The sequence below is a fragment of the Pleurodeles waltl genome, chromosome 11, assembly GCF_031143425.1.
Source record: "Pleurodeles waltl isolate 20211129_DDA chromosome 11, aPleWal1.hap1.20221129, whole genome shotgun sequence".
Lineage (NCBI taxonomy): Eukaryota > Metazoa > Chordata > Amphibia > Caudata > Salamandridae > Pleurodeles > Pleurodeles waltl.
In genome coordinates, this window is record NC_090450.1 from 911,223,961 (window position 1) to 911,240,011 (window position 16,051).

At 44.7% G+C, this 16,051-nt stretch overlaps 1 protein-coding gene across 1 annotated transcript in view; it reads right to left on the minus strand.

Annotated features, from left to right (window-relative positions):
* Window positions 1–16,051, minus strand: part of FAM216A (family with sequence similarity 216 member A) — a 126,792-nt gene that overhangs the window by 86,046 nt on the left and 24,695 nt on the right. Inside the window, exon 2 of the mRNA XM_069214873.1 lies at window positions 1,770–1,810. Within this exon, the coding sequence (XP_069070974.1) occupies window positions 1,770–1,810 (41 nt within the window). The remainder of the gene's footprint in view (window positions 1–1,769; window positions 1,811–16,051) is intronic.

The window sequence follows — 16,051 nt, forward strand, 5'->3', positions numbered from 1 at the left end:
AGCATTATCCTAAGAAAAGCGGCTTCACAGCCTTAGACTTTCAAGATACAACAGGATAAAGTCAAATATAACTGAAAATAAAATGTCGGCATTCCTGTAAAAATACTAGGCATGGCAACATTTTAATTTTGCTGGCAAGGTACGTGAGATTAGCAACATTTGTGTTCCATGGAGTTTGCAAATTTTCAATGACTTAGTCTCTGTCCTTTTTATGATTACAGTTAGGCTTATATGTCTGGGTCCTCTCTGGTTTTTGCTAATGATCCTCATATACTACGGTCCCGTTCTGATATTTAGAATTACAATGCCCATAACCATTAACTCACTAAACACTGTCCCTTTTTTTCAAAAGTAATGTAAAACATTTGAGAAACTTTACAAAAAAAAGAAATACTTCATCAGACCCTACACGGGGTGATGTCCCAAAGGACAGAAGGCAGGGGGCTGCTATCACAAGTCTACACCCATTAATGAGTAATTCCTAAACGCAGCTGGATTATAATTGTGATTGTAATGTAAAGGGTTTTGTCCATTGGCTTCCTGCGTGCGCCTAGTAATCATGGACTGTTCACTCTTATTGAGGGTTGATTTTTTTCTTTTTTTTCTTCTAATATCCTGCTTACCACAGTAGTTCTACAAATCTCTCCTTGCATTCCAGATTCTGGGCAGCTAGGTTTTACCTTCCAGGATACCCAAAGTTCACCCTAATTGGTGTTTTTCACGGGTTGTACAACTTTTGGACCGTAAATATAGGTGGATTTTGCACAGTTCGGGTTGTCCATAGTTGTCGAAGAGGGACGGATCCATGTAATAAGGTTTAATAGACTACAATGCTGCTCCATCAATAACAACAGTAAACAGTAAAGACACAGAACAATAGACATGTCTCGTTAGTGACTAACATCATTTTCAGGGCAGACGGGTGTGGTTCAGTATCAACTCTAATAGAGGGCACTCAATAAAATGAACCAATCCGAAATGTCAAAGGATACACATTTTTTAATGTAAAAATGCATACGCACACTTATTGGCACTTAGAGACACTTGAGGGGGGATGCCCAGGCCCAACTAGGAGCAGTCTCTTCCGTTTCCGTGCTTGTGTGGCTGTTCGGACTCAGACACGGGTAAGTTTCATACTGCGGAACGGGATGACAGTGACAAGCGCTATGAAACGTGCAGCGCCTGTAATTTCCGTCTGCCGACGGCTTACACTACGGGCCTCTCAAAGGAGCAAGGGCCTGGGAAGTTGTGCCCGTCTGCTCCCCCGTGCTGATGGCAGAGTAGCAGGTGCAGTGGCACCGAGGCCCACTGAGCTCTAATTATTGATGTATTTTATAATTCAAAACAGCAGCCGGGGGGGCATTTCCTTCCTTGCACTTGAGTCTATCACACACTGGCTATGCTAGTGTAGTGATTAACACTGTTTTCACGGCGGTTGACATATAGCCCATATCAGGATGGGTCAGTGATCTCTTCAGCAGCATTATGTATAAAATAATATCAGGAGGTGTGCTGCGGGCACGATCGTAGCCCATCCCTGTTTCAAGATTGATCTGTTACTATTTAACGTGTAAGACCTGGAATGACAGCTGCTTTTTGTGGTCTGAAACATTCTTAGAAGCCTTCAACAAACCATTTGGTTCATCTGAGAGTGAACAAAATATCTAATGAAACCACTTTTTCTCTTCTTAAACCAGGTAAATTGCCATGTTTCCCTTTAGCGCATCTTTCCAGCTATGCTCATTATCGGTTTCATAGCTAATACTTACCAGGATATTTTTGGGTCCGGTAATAAGGATTCTCAGCCGATCTGCACAAAATAAATAGACAGCGTGATTAACTCTGTATAATTATTCACAATGCAACGCTATAAAAGGCTGACAATAAGCAATGCACCGCTTGTTAAATCGTACAGTCCATCCACTCTGACTTTTAATTCTTCCATTCTGGTTCTCCTGCGCTCCAGCCTTGATCCTAAAGTTCTAGATCAGATCAAGTACGCGTTAAATCAAAACACAGGCAATTCACACATGAGCAAACAACAGAGACATAGCATTATTTCAAAAACAATATAAACATTATTTCTATACACTTGGAAATAATCATATTCCCTCTCACATACTCACCCAGCCACAAATGTATTCTTCCTCATTCATTCATTCATGCTCAGATTTACTATCCAACCTCACACTGTGGTTCACTAATTCATCCATTTTTATCCCTTCTGTCATCCTTCCATTCATCCACTCTGCCAGTCTTTTATTAGACATTCACTATTCCCACATTTGGATTAATTAATCGATGCTCATATCCAATCTCACACGGATTCATGTGTCCGGTCATACATCTTCCCTCTCATAAATCCACCCCACACATCCATTCAGACATTCATTCATTCATTCATGGGATACGTTCATTCAGTCATTGACGTCGCTCGCATTCATTAATCCATCAAGAGAAAAGGCCGCAGGAAAAAAAGGATTTGTACTAGCTGCAAACTTTTCCTAGTATGACATGGCCCACTCCGTTTCCCTCCACGCTTGACTCCAAACGACAGCATCAATTCCAGCAGTGCAGATGGTTAGTGCGGGAGAATGAGGGGTGCGAGAGGGGAGAGAAATAGGCCATAAACAAACGCGGAGCGCAGAGATCAACTTAGTAGGAGGCAGAAAATAGTCACCACCTACATGCCAAAAAGCCATATCATTTTTTTGTGTGCAAAATAAAGCACGATTGTGCGTTTATAAACAATTTATTTCAAAACACTTCTTAAAATGGCACCGCAGTATTAACTAGGGCGCATCATAAATGCATTTACAGACTATTTTTTTAGGGTCGAGCCTGCGAGTGCGTGTGCTAGCGCATGCGTTTCGCTTGCAACACTCTGTTGTGTACAGTAGAGGGCTTGGAGCCCACCTGTCGACCATCATTTGATGGTTTGCGTGGCACTCTTCTTTACAGCCTTGTAATTCGTCACTGCAGCCCTGGTATCATTTCCGTTCCTCTCTGTGAAGCAGAGATCAAAACCTGATTGAGTCAATGTAATCAGTGCCCGTCCGCTGCTCCCGACGTGACTGAAGTACAATTTTGTTCTTTTTAACTTCTGGTGCCATGCAAACAAAAGGCTTGTGATTGGCAAAAAGGTGCCCAGCAGGACAAACAAAATTGCAATGCCAAGTCGTCTTTTCTCACTTTGCACTCATGTTTTCTTTTGCTCATGTGGGCGATGTTCTCGAAAGATGATGATTAACTTGTTCTAAACATTACAAACCAACATTGTTTCTTTATTACGTGTAATTCCTGAAATGATGCTTTAACACATACTCGTACAGCACACCCCAATCCAATCCACCCCACTCCAATCCGCCCCAATCCAATCCACTCCAACCCACCACATTCCAATCCTTCCAACCCACTTCTGTAGGAAGCTGGCCTGGTATGTGGTGGGTATCTAAGGTACTTACACCTTATACCAGGTCCAGGTATCCCCTATTAGTGTAGTGTAGGCATAGTCTAGAAACCATGTTCTCTAGAGGTATCTGTGGATGAGCAGCCAAGGCTTATCTAGGAGACATGCAAAGCTCAGGCAATACCAATGTAGTCACACAGCACTTACACACATGAAAGAAAACACTCAGTGTTACAAAAATAAAGGTTCTTAATTTTAGTGACACATACCAAAAAGTACTAGAGAGGCAACATTCCCATAGGAGGTAACACACTAGATACGTACACTAGTAATCAGAAATAGACATACAAAGCAATAGAAAACAGTAAAATAGCAATAAACAATAGTGACCCTAGGGGGAGCCCAAACCATACACTAAAAAACATGGAATGCGAATGCAGGACCACAACCTAGGTAAGTGGGATGTGTAGAGGGGAGCTGGAGGAACTAGGAAACCCCAAAGGTAAGTACCACAGTGCCCCCAGAGACCAGGAAGAAAGGAGTAAGTTACTGGATTGTCCCCAAACCACCCAAAAGGACGAAAAAGAAGATAATGCAACACCCAGACAAGACTGCAATAAACCAGAAGTGGATTACTGGAGAAGAAGACCTATGGAAGAAGGGAACCAAGTCCAGAAGTCACAGAAGTGTCCGGTGGGGGCAGGAGCCTCTACCCACCCGTCTGTGGTTGCAGGAGTTGGTCAACGGTAGGAAGAAGATGGTGAGCACTGCAGCCCTGGAGTCGGTGGAGAGTTCCTGGAGGATACCGTTGATGTCCCACGTCGGATGGATGATTGCAGTCGGTCAGTGGTGTGGAAAAGCCACCAGCAAGCCTTGGCAAAGGCAGAAGCCACGATGAAGCAAAAATGGAGCTGCCAGGGACCACAAAGGTCCAAGAGGACTCAACCCATGAGGGGGTCCTGGGGGGACCCTCAGCAAGGCAGAGAGTCTACAGAAGAAAAGGCAGCCCCCACATGAGACACACCGGAAGAGGACCCAGGGGTCGCAGAGGAGCCCACACAGAACAAATGAAGAAGGGTCCCATGTCGCAGGAGAAGCACGCAGAGGACTGTGTGTCGCAGGGAAGAGTGCTGGGGCTGGGACTACACTGAGCCTGAAGATCCCTTGGAGGAGATGCCAACAAGCCTTGGTAGCCGCAAGAGAAGCAGTGCACAGGGGTACTGTCCTGCGTGGGAAGGCAAGGGCTTACCTCCACCGAAGTTGGACAGCTGGCAGAGAGGACCAAGGGGACCAATCCAGACCACCACCCGTGATGGAGGATCCACACAACACAGGATGAGAGGAGATCCACAAAGCCGGTCGCAGTTGGTTGCAGTTGGTGACTGCGGATGCAGGGGAGTGACTCCTTCAATCCAAGGGAGATTCCTTCGTCCTCCTCCTGCAGGCTGAAGACCTGCCACCCTCAGAGTTGGAGAAATGTTGCAGAAGCTGAAAGGTGCTGTGGAAACAATGCTGTAAGCAGAGTCTTTGTCGTGGATGCTGACTGTCGGTTCCAGGAGGGTTGAGTGGCAGTTCCAGTGGCCAGAAGTCAAAGTAGAGGTTGCAGCCGAGTCCTGTTGGATCTTGCAAGTCGAATTTGAGTTACCCCCATCTCCCAGAGGAATTCCTTTGGTCTGTCTTCCTGGGCTTGAGCTGGCCAATCAGCAGGAGGACAAAAACCCGTCTGAGGGGTGGCAGCAGCTTGAGCTGCCCGGAAAACTCCAGAACGCTGGCAGGAGAAATGCTTGGGGTCATCTAAGGAGCCCCCAGAGTGCATAGAATCATACTTCCAATACTGGCAACAGTATTGGGGTATGATTCGGACATGTTTGATACCAAACATGCCTAGGTTCGGAGTTATGTAGCTGGATATAAGTAGTGACCTATGTCCAGTACATGCGTAAAATGGCGTCCCCGAAGTCCATGAAAATGGAGCTGGAGTTCGTGGGGACACGTCTGCTCATGCAGGCATGCCCTGAGACACAAGTACCTGCACCCTGCCCTCTGGGCTAGGAGGGCCTACTATAAGGGTGACTTACAGTGACCTGGTGAAGTGATCTGTAGTGAAAAGGGTGCAGGCACCTTTTCACACAGGCTACAACGGCAGGCCTGTAGGTACACTTTGCATGGCTCCCCATGGGTGGCATAATACATGCTGCAGCCCATGGGGGACCCCTGGTACCCCAATGCCCTGAGTACCATATACTAGGGACTTATATGGGGGCGCCAGTATGCCAAATGTGGGGTGTGTGTGGTCCAAGCAACCATGTTTGAAGGGAGAGAGCATAGTTACTGGGGTCCTGGTTAGCAGGATTCCAGTGAACACAGTCAAAACATACTGACAACAGGAAAAAGTGTGGGTAACCACGCTAAAATTAGGCTAATTTCCTACAACCCCAATCTCATCTACCCCACTCCAGTTCACCCCACTCCAATCCAAAACAATCTGCCACATTCCAATCTGCCCTACTCCAATCCAAAACAATATGCCCCACTCCAATCCAAAACAATATGCCCCACTCACATCTACCCAAATCCAATCTGCCTCACTCTAATCCAAACCAATCTGCCCAATCCAAAAGAATGTGCCGTACTGCAATCTGCCCCACTGCAATCTGCTGCACTCCAATCCAAAACAATCTGCCCCACTGCAATCCAAAACAATCTGCTCCACTCCAATCCGCCCCACTGCAATCTGCCCCACTTCAATCCTAAACAATACACCAGACTCCAATCCAATCCACTTCACCCAAAACCAATCAACCCCAATCCACCCTACTCCAATGTACCCTAATACAATCCGCCCCACTTCGGTGCAAAGTATGCCCCACTCTAGTCTGTCCCACTCCAATCCAGAACCAGTCACACTCTGAACCGCCCCACTCGAATCTGCCCCACTTTAATCTAAAACAATCTGCCCCACTCTAACCTGACCCACTCCAATCCCAAACAACCCACTCCAATCCAAAACAATCAGCCCAACTCCAGTTCGCCCCACTCCAATCCAATCCACCCCACTATATCCCAATTCACCCCATTCCAATCCACCACAATCCACCCCACTACAATCGAGTCCATCCCACACCAATCCAATCCAGCCCAGTCCAATGCACCCCACTGTAATCCAATACACCTCACCCCAATCCAATCCATCCCACCCAATCCACTTCATTCAAATCCAACCCACTCCAGTCCATACCATCCCACTTCAGTCCAGCCCACCCTACTCCAATACAATCCACCCCTTTCCAATCAAGTTCACTGCTACCAAATCCACTTCACTCCAATCCACCCACACCACCCCAATCCATCCCACCCCAATTCACTTTAATCGAACCCACACCACTCCAATCCAGTCCACATTAATCCACCTTACTCCAGTCCAATCCACCCAACTCCAAATCCAACTTAATCTACCCCACTCTAGTCTAGCCTGCCCCTCTCCAATTAATCCACCCCACACCAATCCAATCTACCTCACACCAATCCAAACCACCCACACAATCCAATCCACCCAACTCCAATCCAACCCACTCCAATCCACCCCACTTCAGTCTAATCCAGTACAATCCACTCCACCCCACCCCACCCCAATCCAATCCACCCCATCCAACTCACCTCACTCTAATCCACCGCACTCAATCCAATCCACCCCACCCTAATTCACCCCACCCCACCATAATCCACCCAACTCAATTCAATCCACCCCTCTCAATTCAATCCACTCCACTTAATTCAATTAATCTCATTCCAATTCACTCCACCCCAATCCGATCCACCCCACTCCATTTCAATCCACTCCATTCCACTTCAATCTACCCCACTCCAATCCACCCACTCTACTTCAATCCACCCCACCCATCCCAGTTCAAACCACCCACTCCAATCAATACATCATCCTCTCTACTCCAATCCACCCCACTCTAATCAAATCCACCACACCCCAGTTAAATCCACCCCACTCCACTCCACCCTATCCCAATCCGATCCACCCCAAACTGATCCACCCCACTTAAGTCCCAATTCACCCGACGCCACGCAACCTCAATGCAATCCACCCCACCCCAGTGCCCCCTCCCCATTTCAGTCCACTCCAATCTACCCCACTTCAATACTCCCACTCTACCCCAATCCACCCCACCCATCCCAGTTCAAACCACCCACTCCAATCCAATACATCCATCCTCTCTACTCCAATCCACCCCACTCTAATCAAATCCACCACACCCCAGTTCATTCCACCCCACCCCACTCCACCCCAATCCGATCCACCCCAAACTGATCCACCCCACTTAAGTCCCAATTCACGCCACCTCAATCCAATCCACCCCCACCCCAGTGCCCCCTCCCCATTTCAGTCCACTCCATTCCAATCTACCCCACTCCAATACTCCCACTCTACTCCAATCCACCCTCCATCCCAGGTCAGTCCACCTCACTCCAATCCAATCCATCCAGCCTCTCTACTACAATCCACCCCACTCTAATCAAATCCACCCCACACCAATCCAATCCACCCCACACCAATCCACCCCAATCCAATCCACCCCACCTCTGTTCATCCAAAACACTCCAATCCACCCCACCTCAATGCAAGCCACCTCACTCCAATCCACCCCAATCAATCCACCCCAATTCAATCAAACATACCCCACTCCAATCCAATCCACCTCACCGCAATCCAATCCATCCCACTGCAGCCCACCACAGCCCAATTCAATCTACCCCACTTCCATTCACCCCACTCCAATCCACCCCACTCCAATCCACTCCACCTCAACCTCACCCCAATCCACCCCTCATTCTAATCCACCACACTCTTCTCCAGTTCACCCCACTCTATTCCAATCCAATCACCCCATCCTAGTTCAATCCACCCCAATCCAATCCGATTCATCCAGCCCATCCCACTCCAATCCACTTCAATCTACCCCACTCCAATCCAGTGAATCCAATACAATCCACCCCACTCCAGTCCAATGTAATCCATTCCACTCCAATCCACCCCACTCCAGTCCAACCCACCCAACCCCATCCCTATCAATCCAATCCAAGCCACTCACCTCACTCCTATCCAATCCACCCCAGTCCACTCAATCCACCCCACTCTACTCCAATCCAATCAGTCCACCCCACTACAGCAATACAGTTAAACACAGTCCACCCTATTCCACCCCACTCCACTCTACGACACTCTCTGCCACTGAACCACAGAACTCCACTTCCATCTACGACACTCTACTTCCCCTACTCTACTCGACACTTCAACAAATCCACTCTACGACACTCTATACCCCCACTCCACTCTGACACTCCATGCCACTTACTTTTAGCCATGGTCGGCCACACTGGTGTACAACATGGAAAAACACATTTCCAAAGCCAATAGCTCTTGTATAGGCAATACCTATTGGTTTTGCCAATTCTTGTTTTAAACACATATCTTAATTCAATGTATGTTTTATACATTTTGAAAACATTTAGGCAAAATGAATGGCAGGATGCATTCAATACTTTTTCCCACTGTTATAGTCACAGCCACTGCAAATATGCAGCAGAGGATGACCAAATTATGCAGTAGGATTGACTAATTTATGCATCAAGAAAAGGCAAAATATGTGGCATAAAGCAACACATTTTGTGGCAGCATTTCCTCACTATTTTGTCATTTTTATATTGTTAACACTATCTGGCAAAAGGTTTGATTTATTATCTATTTAACACCAAAATATATCAATCAGCAACTGAAAGGTAACATGCCACTTTGGGCCTGATTTAAGTCTTGGCGGGAGGAATACTGTGTCACAAACGTGATGGATAGCCCGTCCGTTTTATGATGATCTCCATAGGATATCATGAGATCGTAATAAGGGGATGGGATATCAGTCACATTTGTGACAAAGTATTCCACTCTGCCAAGATCTAAATCAGACCCTTACGAGTTTGGCAGACATGTTACTCTGTCACAAACGTGACAGATATCCCATCCGCCGTATTACGATTCCATAGGATATAATGGGATCATAATACGGTGGCTGGGATATCCGTCATTTTTTTGACTTAATAACCCCATTCGCCAAACTCTAAATCAGTACCTAAGTAGCAAAACATTTTAGTAACTTTTAATCCATTTGAGCTTGAAACACATTTTTGTTCAGCTTTAGGTGATTTTTCCCAGGTCCTGCTAGGACTTTATAATACTGGTCATGCTAGTAGCAAATCGCTAAGGTGGCAACCATATCCATAAAGTATGTTTGTACGGTAATTTCCTCCCACTCCCTCAGTATAAAACTGTACCCAACTCTTTTTCCCCAAACAGTCCGAAAGCTCTACTTTGGTGGTTTCTCCCTTACGCAGCAGTTGGTAGAATTCTGCAATTAGGTGTGCATGTTCTTGATCAACGCTACCCGTCCCAGCCAAGAGAAGTGTCGCCAATGACATCACTGCAAGTTGCTCTTAAATGATGACAGCAGGAAAGGGCATTTGTGACCAAAAATATCCCTACTTTGGGCAGTGATATTTATCACTAGGTACTACATTAATTCAGCTGCCCATACAAAAGTTGTCACCTAAAGAGAGTCATTAATTGTGGAAGGGAGGGAGGTGAGGGGCACTTTAAGGTTGGGTTCCTTTGATTTAGCCAGGTTAATCCTGTAGCCAGAGACCATATAAAATCTCTCCAAACTGTCTAGCAGTGCTGGGCTGGAGGTAGTCGGCTCATTGACTAAGACAAAAACATAATCTACGAATACAGTAATTTTAAGCAGATCCATTCCCAGACCTATCAACCTCATTTCTTGGTTACCAAAAACCCTCTGTGCCCACAGCTCTAAATAAAGTGTGAAAAGAAGGGGGGCAGCGGACACCCCTGCCTAATCCTGCTTTGATCTAAATCATTTGTGACTCTATCAGAGTTACCCTGATTCTCTCTAATGGCTCATCATAACCTTTCCAGAACATATTTTTAAAAAGGCTGGTGCAGTGCCTCTATGATGCATGGCTTCCCTGAGGTAACTCCTATTCTAGCCTACCGAAAGCCTTTTCAGCATCCATGGAGAAGAGTACCAGGCCTCATTTGAGGCTTAGCATTACTTCAGTCAGGGGGCCACCTTTTTCACGTTGTCACTGACTCAACGACCTTTCACAAATTCTGACTGGTCCGGAAGATCAGCTGCAGCAGCAGAGTTTTCGGCCCTTTTTGTCATGACTGTGGTAAAGATTTTCAAATCCATGTTGAAAAGTGAAAGAGGCCAAGAAGACACACTTGTCGGGTTTAAAAATTACAGAGATCTTGACTTCTGCCATGGAGAGAGTAACTCTCTATATAGAATCAGAGGCATTAAAGAGTTGTCATCATGTCTACGAAACCTGGCCAAAAAAATTCATGTAAAGATGACACATGAACCCATCTCAGCCAACTGCTTGTAAAAGTATGAGAATCTTAATGGCTTTTAGGATTTCTTCCTTTGCTATAGGCTGATGAATTTCGTCTCTTTGATCCTGTGAATGACCACTTTGGTTACAGTGTTTCAGATACTCCAATACCTGTTCGGGTTTTGGGTGGGTTAGGTCTGCACAACTGCTGGTACTAGCAGTGGAATTTGTCTGTAATATCTAAGCCATTTGTTACCCAGATGGGTGCACCTAACACACTAGTAATCTATCAGTCCAGTTGCACCCCTCACCGAACCTTTGCCCTTATTTCGCTAAGGAATATACTGTTTTTTGTGATCATATAGTCTCTTTTGTCTTCACAAGCTCAACACTCAATTCCAAACTTTTTGTGATTTAATTTGTTTGTGAGAGCCTTTTGCCACCTTCAGATCTCCCAAGAGCTCATCCCTCAGTCTACTTGACAGAGTTCAAAAGGCCACTCTCCACCATGATACACCCTCTTTTAACACCCATATCTGTGGCGCCTTACGTACACAGTAATTTGTTCAGTGATTGCCACCTTTGCAACTAGGCTGTGACAGATAGCGTCATTCAGTCGCCAGGTTCACACTTGTTTTGCTGCCTGTGGTCACTACTTAGACACAATAAAGGAGCATTATCTGAAAGGGATACAGAACTATGTTTTGCTCAATGAGTCAACTGTAAGAGGGTGTGATCAAGGAGAAGCAGGTCTAACTGTGCCTATCACATCTGTGCTTAGTTGTAGTGTATATAGTTTTCCTGTGGCATTCTTCCTCCTCCATATGCCTACTAGACCCACTTCCAGCAACCGCTAGGTTCTTTCCACAGATAGTGTGATCCTATCCTCATATGTCTGGCCCATCTTTTCTAGATTTCCATAGAAAACCAGATTCCAATCTCCAAATGATAGTGGCACTCTCCCCCGCCTTCAAGTTCTACCTTGTGCAAGCAACATCCTGTCATGTCCTTCCCATGCTCTAATGTTCCATTTGCAAACTCCCCCCAAAAAAGTAAACAAGAGACTAATCATTTCCCATACACCATCTATACTGCATAGCCAAAGGCCTTCCACTCCTTTTCCCCCCTGTGCCTCTCATCCTGGTCTTTCCCTTCCACCTTAATTCAACTCAAAGTCAAGACGTTTTAATACCAATTGTTAGTAAATGTAATATGTTGATTTTCCTGATAAACAAATTGAAAAAAGCCAACATGTACAGGTTTGTTCTAGATCTGGCAGGTATTGATAGTGTAATTATCACAATCTTTCTTGTGGCCTGCCACCATCTTTGGTTGGTCTCTGGCCCACTTCCATCTCCATCTTAATGCATAAGGACAGTCAGTATCTCTGCTCATTCATGTTCTGAGGATATCAACTCTCAAAGACCTGACTTGCGCATGGATTTACAGAGTCCCCTTCAAACTCCAAGCCATAAAGAGGGCTGTGAACATGCTTATTCCCCCAGAGTTACACTTTAGTCTAATATGATGACGATTTGCTTTGACAACTGTTACTCTACATCACTGCAAGGTGGACTCTGTCTATCTCCTCACAGAATTGCCTAGTAAAGGTCACAAGGCCTCAAAAGAGGAACTGCAATTGTAACTTCCTTGAGTGTGATACCTTGGTCATGACATGTCTGGTGGTAAGTGTCATCTGTCCTCTGATCTGAACAAGTTGAAGCCATTCATACATTGTTCTGCCCTATACCTGTTTCCCAGGTACGTACCTTTCTGGGTATTAACAAAATGGATATGTCTTTGCAAGATTTTGTCAGAAAAGCCACCCCAGAACACTTCAAGTTGTCTAGTGAATCTGAAAATACATTTGTGAAAATGAGGCGCAGGAATAGACTTCTGCACCTGCTTTAGAGCTCACAAGTTATGCCAAATCTTACACTTTTTGTTATGATTAATATAATGGATTTCCGCTTGGAGTGTCTGTACATGGTCACATGGATCAGAAATCTCTATAGCTTATTATGCTTCAATCCTGGACAAAATGGACTCCCACCGTGTTTACAGTCTGTGGCGGCTAAAATTTTTGCTGAAGTATACAAAGAAATTATGGAAATGGCCTTATGCCCTACCACTAGCAGCACTGTGGTCTCGTAGAGCAATTCCTTCAGCAAAAGCACAACTGGGCTGATTATGCTGCCCTCAAATCCCCAGGCACAGCTGCTGAGCTGGATTTATAGTTCAATGATTATGTGGTCTTGCAGTATTGGAGAAAGCTTATACAATGTCTCTACAGTTTCCATATTGAAGTTCAAGCAACCTTACCTGAGAATCTGACAGAGGCCTCCCATTACCTCTAGCCCAGAGAGTCGGTGTACATACGCATACATGAGAGGAAGAACACACTACAGCCTCAATGGTGTGTACCCAACCAGGGCCTACTTATCGCCAACACGGCCATTAAATGTTGTGGTCTGGTAGATTAGATCCATTATCTCACTGCAAGAGAGGTAATTCTCCAGTATTCCCGTTTCTGCTGCTGGACTGGAACAGAGATCCAGATAACTGATTCTCTTACTATCTTGCCATCTTGGGGTGGGATAAGTTCTCCGATTCCGCCTTCTCTACCTGTTCCGCCACCACCATGCTTTGTTCTCCCTGGGACCTTTCATCGTTACCACTGCCATTTGAGGTTAGCAGCCCTCTCCCGTACACCGGATTCCTTTGTGGGTCTGGCCTGCTATCCTTGCCGCTGCATTGAGTGTCTGGTTGGTAGTGGGATACATCCTGAATGGGGAATCATTCCAGGGCCTAATTGTATTGAACCTGTCCTTGTACAGAGCCACCACTCTTCCTATGGGAACAACTACTATGTGCTCTTGCTGGAAAAGTACAAACTATTAATCTTTCTTCTTGCTGGGTTTGCATGCACTTGTCTGCTGATATAAGGGTAGTATCCCTTTGATCAGTGTGCCCGTCAGTTATAATAACATTTACCTTCATCTATTATACCATGGCACCAATTGCCAAAGTGTGCAGGCATATCCCCCACTTCTTATCAGGGCCTTCAAAAGTTTAAAAATCCTTCCCGCCAGAACAGGCCAGACGTGATTTATCTTGCAGTGACTGAGCAACCATCTAGCTGTGAGTACTAAAAAGTAAACACCTCTGGTGCTTTTGGTGGAAATAGTAAATGTGATTTTGTTATAGAGAACATTGCTTTCAAACTAACCCCTTATGAATTCTGTCTTCCCATGAGCTGTTGTTTCAAAAGTGTCATCAAGAAGGGGACAATGCCTATTTCATTTGGGGATCCCAAACCTATCCATGGCTGACATTAGATTGGCCTGGGACTTGCTATCCAGGATATAGTATTCCTGCAATGAGATAATTTGGCGATGATCCTTTGCAGCGGAGGCAGGGTAGATGGACTGCCTCACCTATTACTAGATTATTTTCTGCTTTAATTCCAATGTATGGTATAACTGCAGCTCTAGATTATACAAGAAGAAATGCAGAGATCTTGGAACATCCTAACTCCACCTCATTAGCTTTATGATTAGTGGTAGATCAATTAGACAACCATGCCAAGATGCTGGTTCATAATAGGATGACATTAGATTAAATGTTAGCACCACAGAGGAGGTTTGCTATTGCAGGTTGCAAATGTTGCACTCATCTTCCCAACATCTTATCCAGCATACATCATCAAAGAGACCACTTTAAAGATAGCAGAAAAAACTACAAGCGCTACACAACGGGATAGATTTTAATCTCAGTGGCATCTGGACCATGTTGTGTGGAATATTTGGTCACTGTTGAATGAAGATATTTGAAATAATCATTGCAATCATTTTAACTGTGGTTATAAATGTACTAATACAATTAATAATATTCATCATCATGTGCACATGCACAAGAAAGGCACTGCCAATAATTTTCTACTTGCTACTGTTGACGATGATAAGGACAATGAATAGATTAAAGAAGGCGTTTTGAGATTTTTTCCAACTGAATTAGTGTAAATAAGTTTTGCCTCCTGGAAAGAAAGTGTGAGAGGTTGTGAAAACATAAACGTTTATTGCTATTGCTTTAAGGTTAATGTCCCCCTGCATATGTATATCTTAACACACACTGATATATTTTATAATCAAATTTGGATATTGCTTTTATATTAATCTTAAGTGTTCATTAGCCTTAATATGCATGGTAGGTTTTATGACTCTAGTAATCATAAAAGTCGTTTTATTCACAGTAGTACAATTGCACATTTCCTGCATCTCGTAGCAAAACATAGCCTCGTTTTCAACGTTCGCACCCAAAAGTGTCATTTTAGAAAATTAAATAACTCAGCAGTGTCTTCATGCATTTGTATCTAAGTTCCAAAAATATCTCACATTCTTCGCCACGAGAAGATCATGCCACATGCTCATTAGATAACGTTTGCTGGAATAACAGGTATTTTTCACGTTTATGCTGCATAGACTTGTACTGAGGGAAACGCGTGCAACACATGTCCAAAACTGCATGCATTGCAGCATTATATGCTCATACTTAACATATGAGCAAGAGCTCTTGTCAGTTGAAATGGTAATTGCCTCCTGGTTATTTACTGTGCTGCTTGCTGTTTTGCACTAAACACGTGCTACACTTTGGGGGTTCCAGATGTATTTTGCTTTATTTTAAATGCCCAACTGGGCTCCGGCTGACACATCTTCCTTGGGCTCACCCTTGAGACAATCCCTAAAGAATCTGTACAATAGACTGGACTCTGACAGCTGTCTTTTCTAGCTCAGAGTAGGTCGTTCACACGGGATCTAAATATTTAAAACTACTGTCATAACCCTGAAAGATTTTCCAACTTGGACTTGTCTACAATAAATTCTCTTATTGGAATGAGCTGTGTCCCAATGGCGCGCCAGTCTTTGCAGCGCAGCGATTATCTATTTTGAAAGCAAATCTGTGAAGGAAGAGAGTTTTATCTGGACAAAATGTACCCTCGTTTCTTTTACATCTCAAAAGTTCTTTGAATCATCACGAAGTACATAATTTTTTTTAAATGCATTGTATCCAGTGGTTTTTTTGTTTTCTTTTTTTTCCCACTGCAACAGTCTTGGTAAATATTTAAGTCAGGACTGTAGAGCCAGATCTATTCACTTTGCTGATGCCTGTTTTTTCGCACACCACTGAAACGTAGACTTCCAGCCGAATAGGTTCAGTTCGGGCTTATTA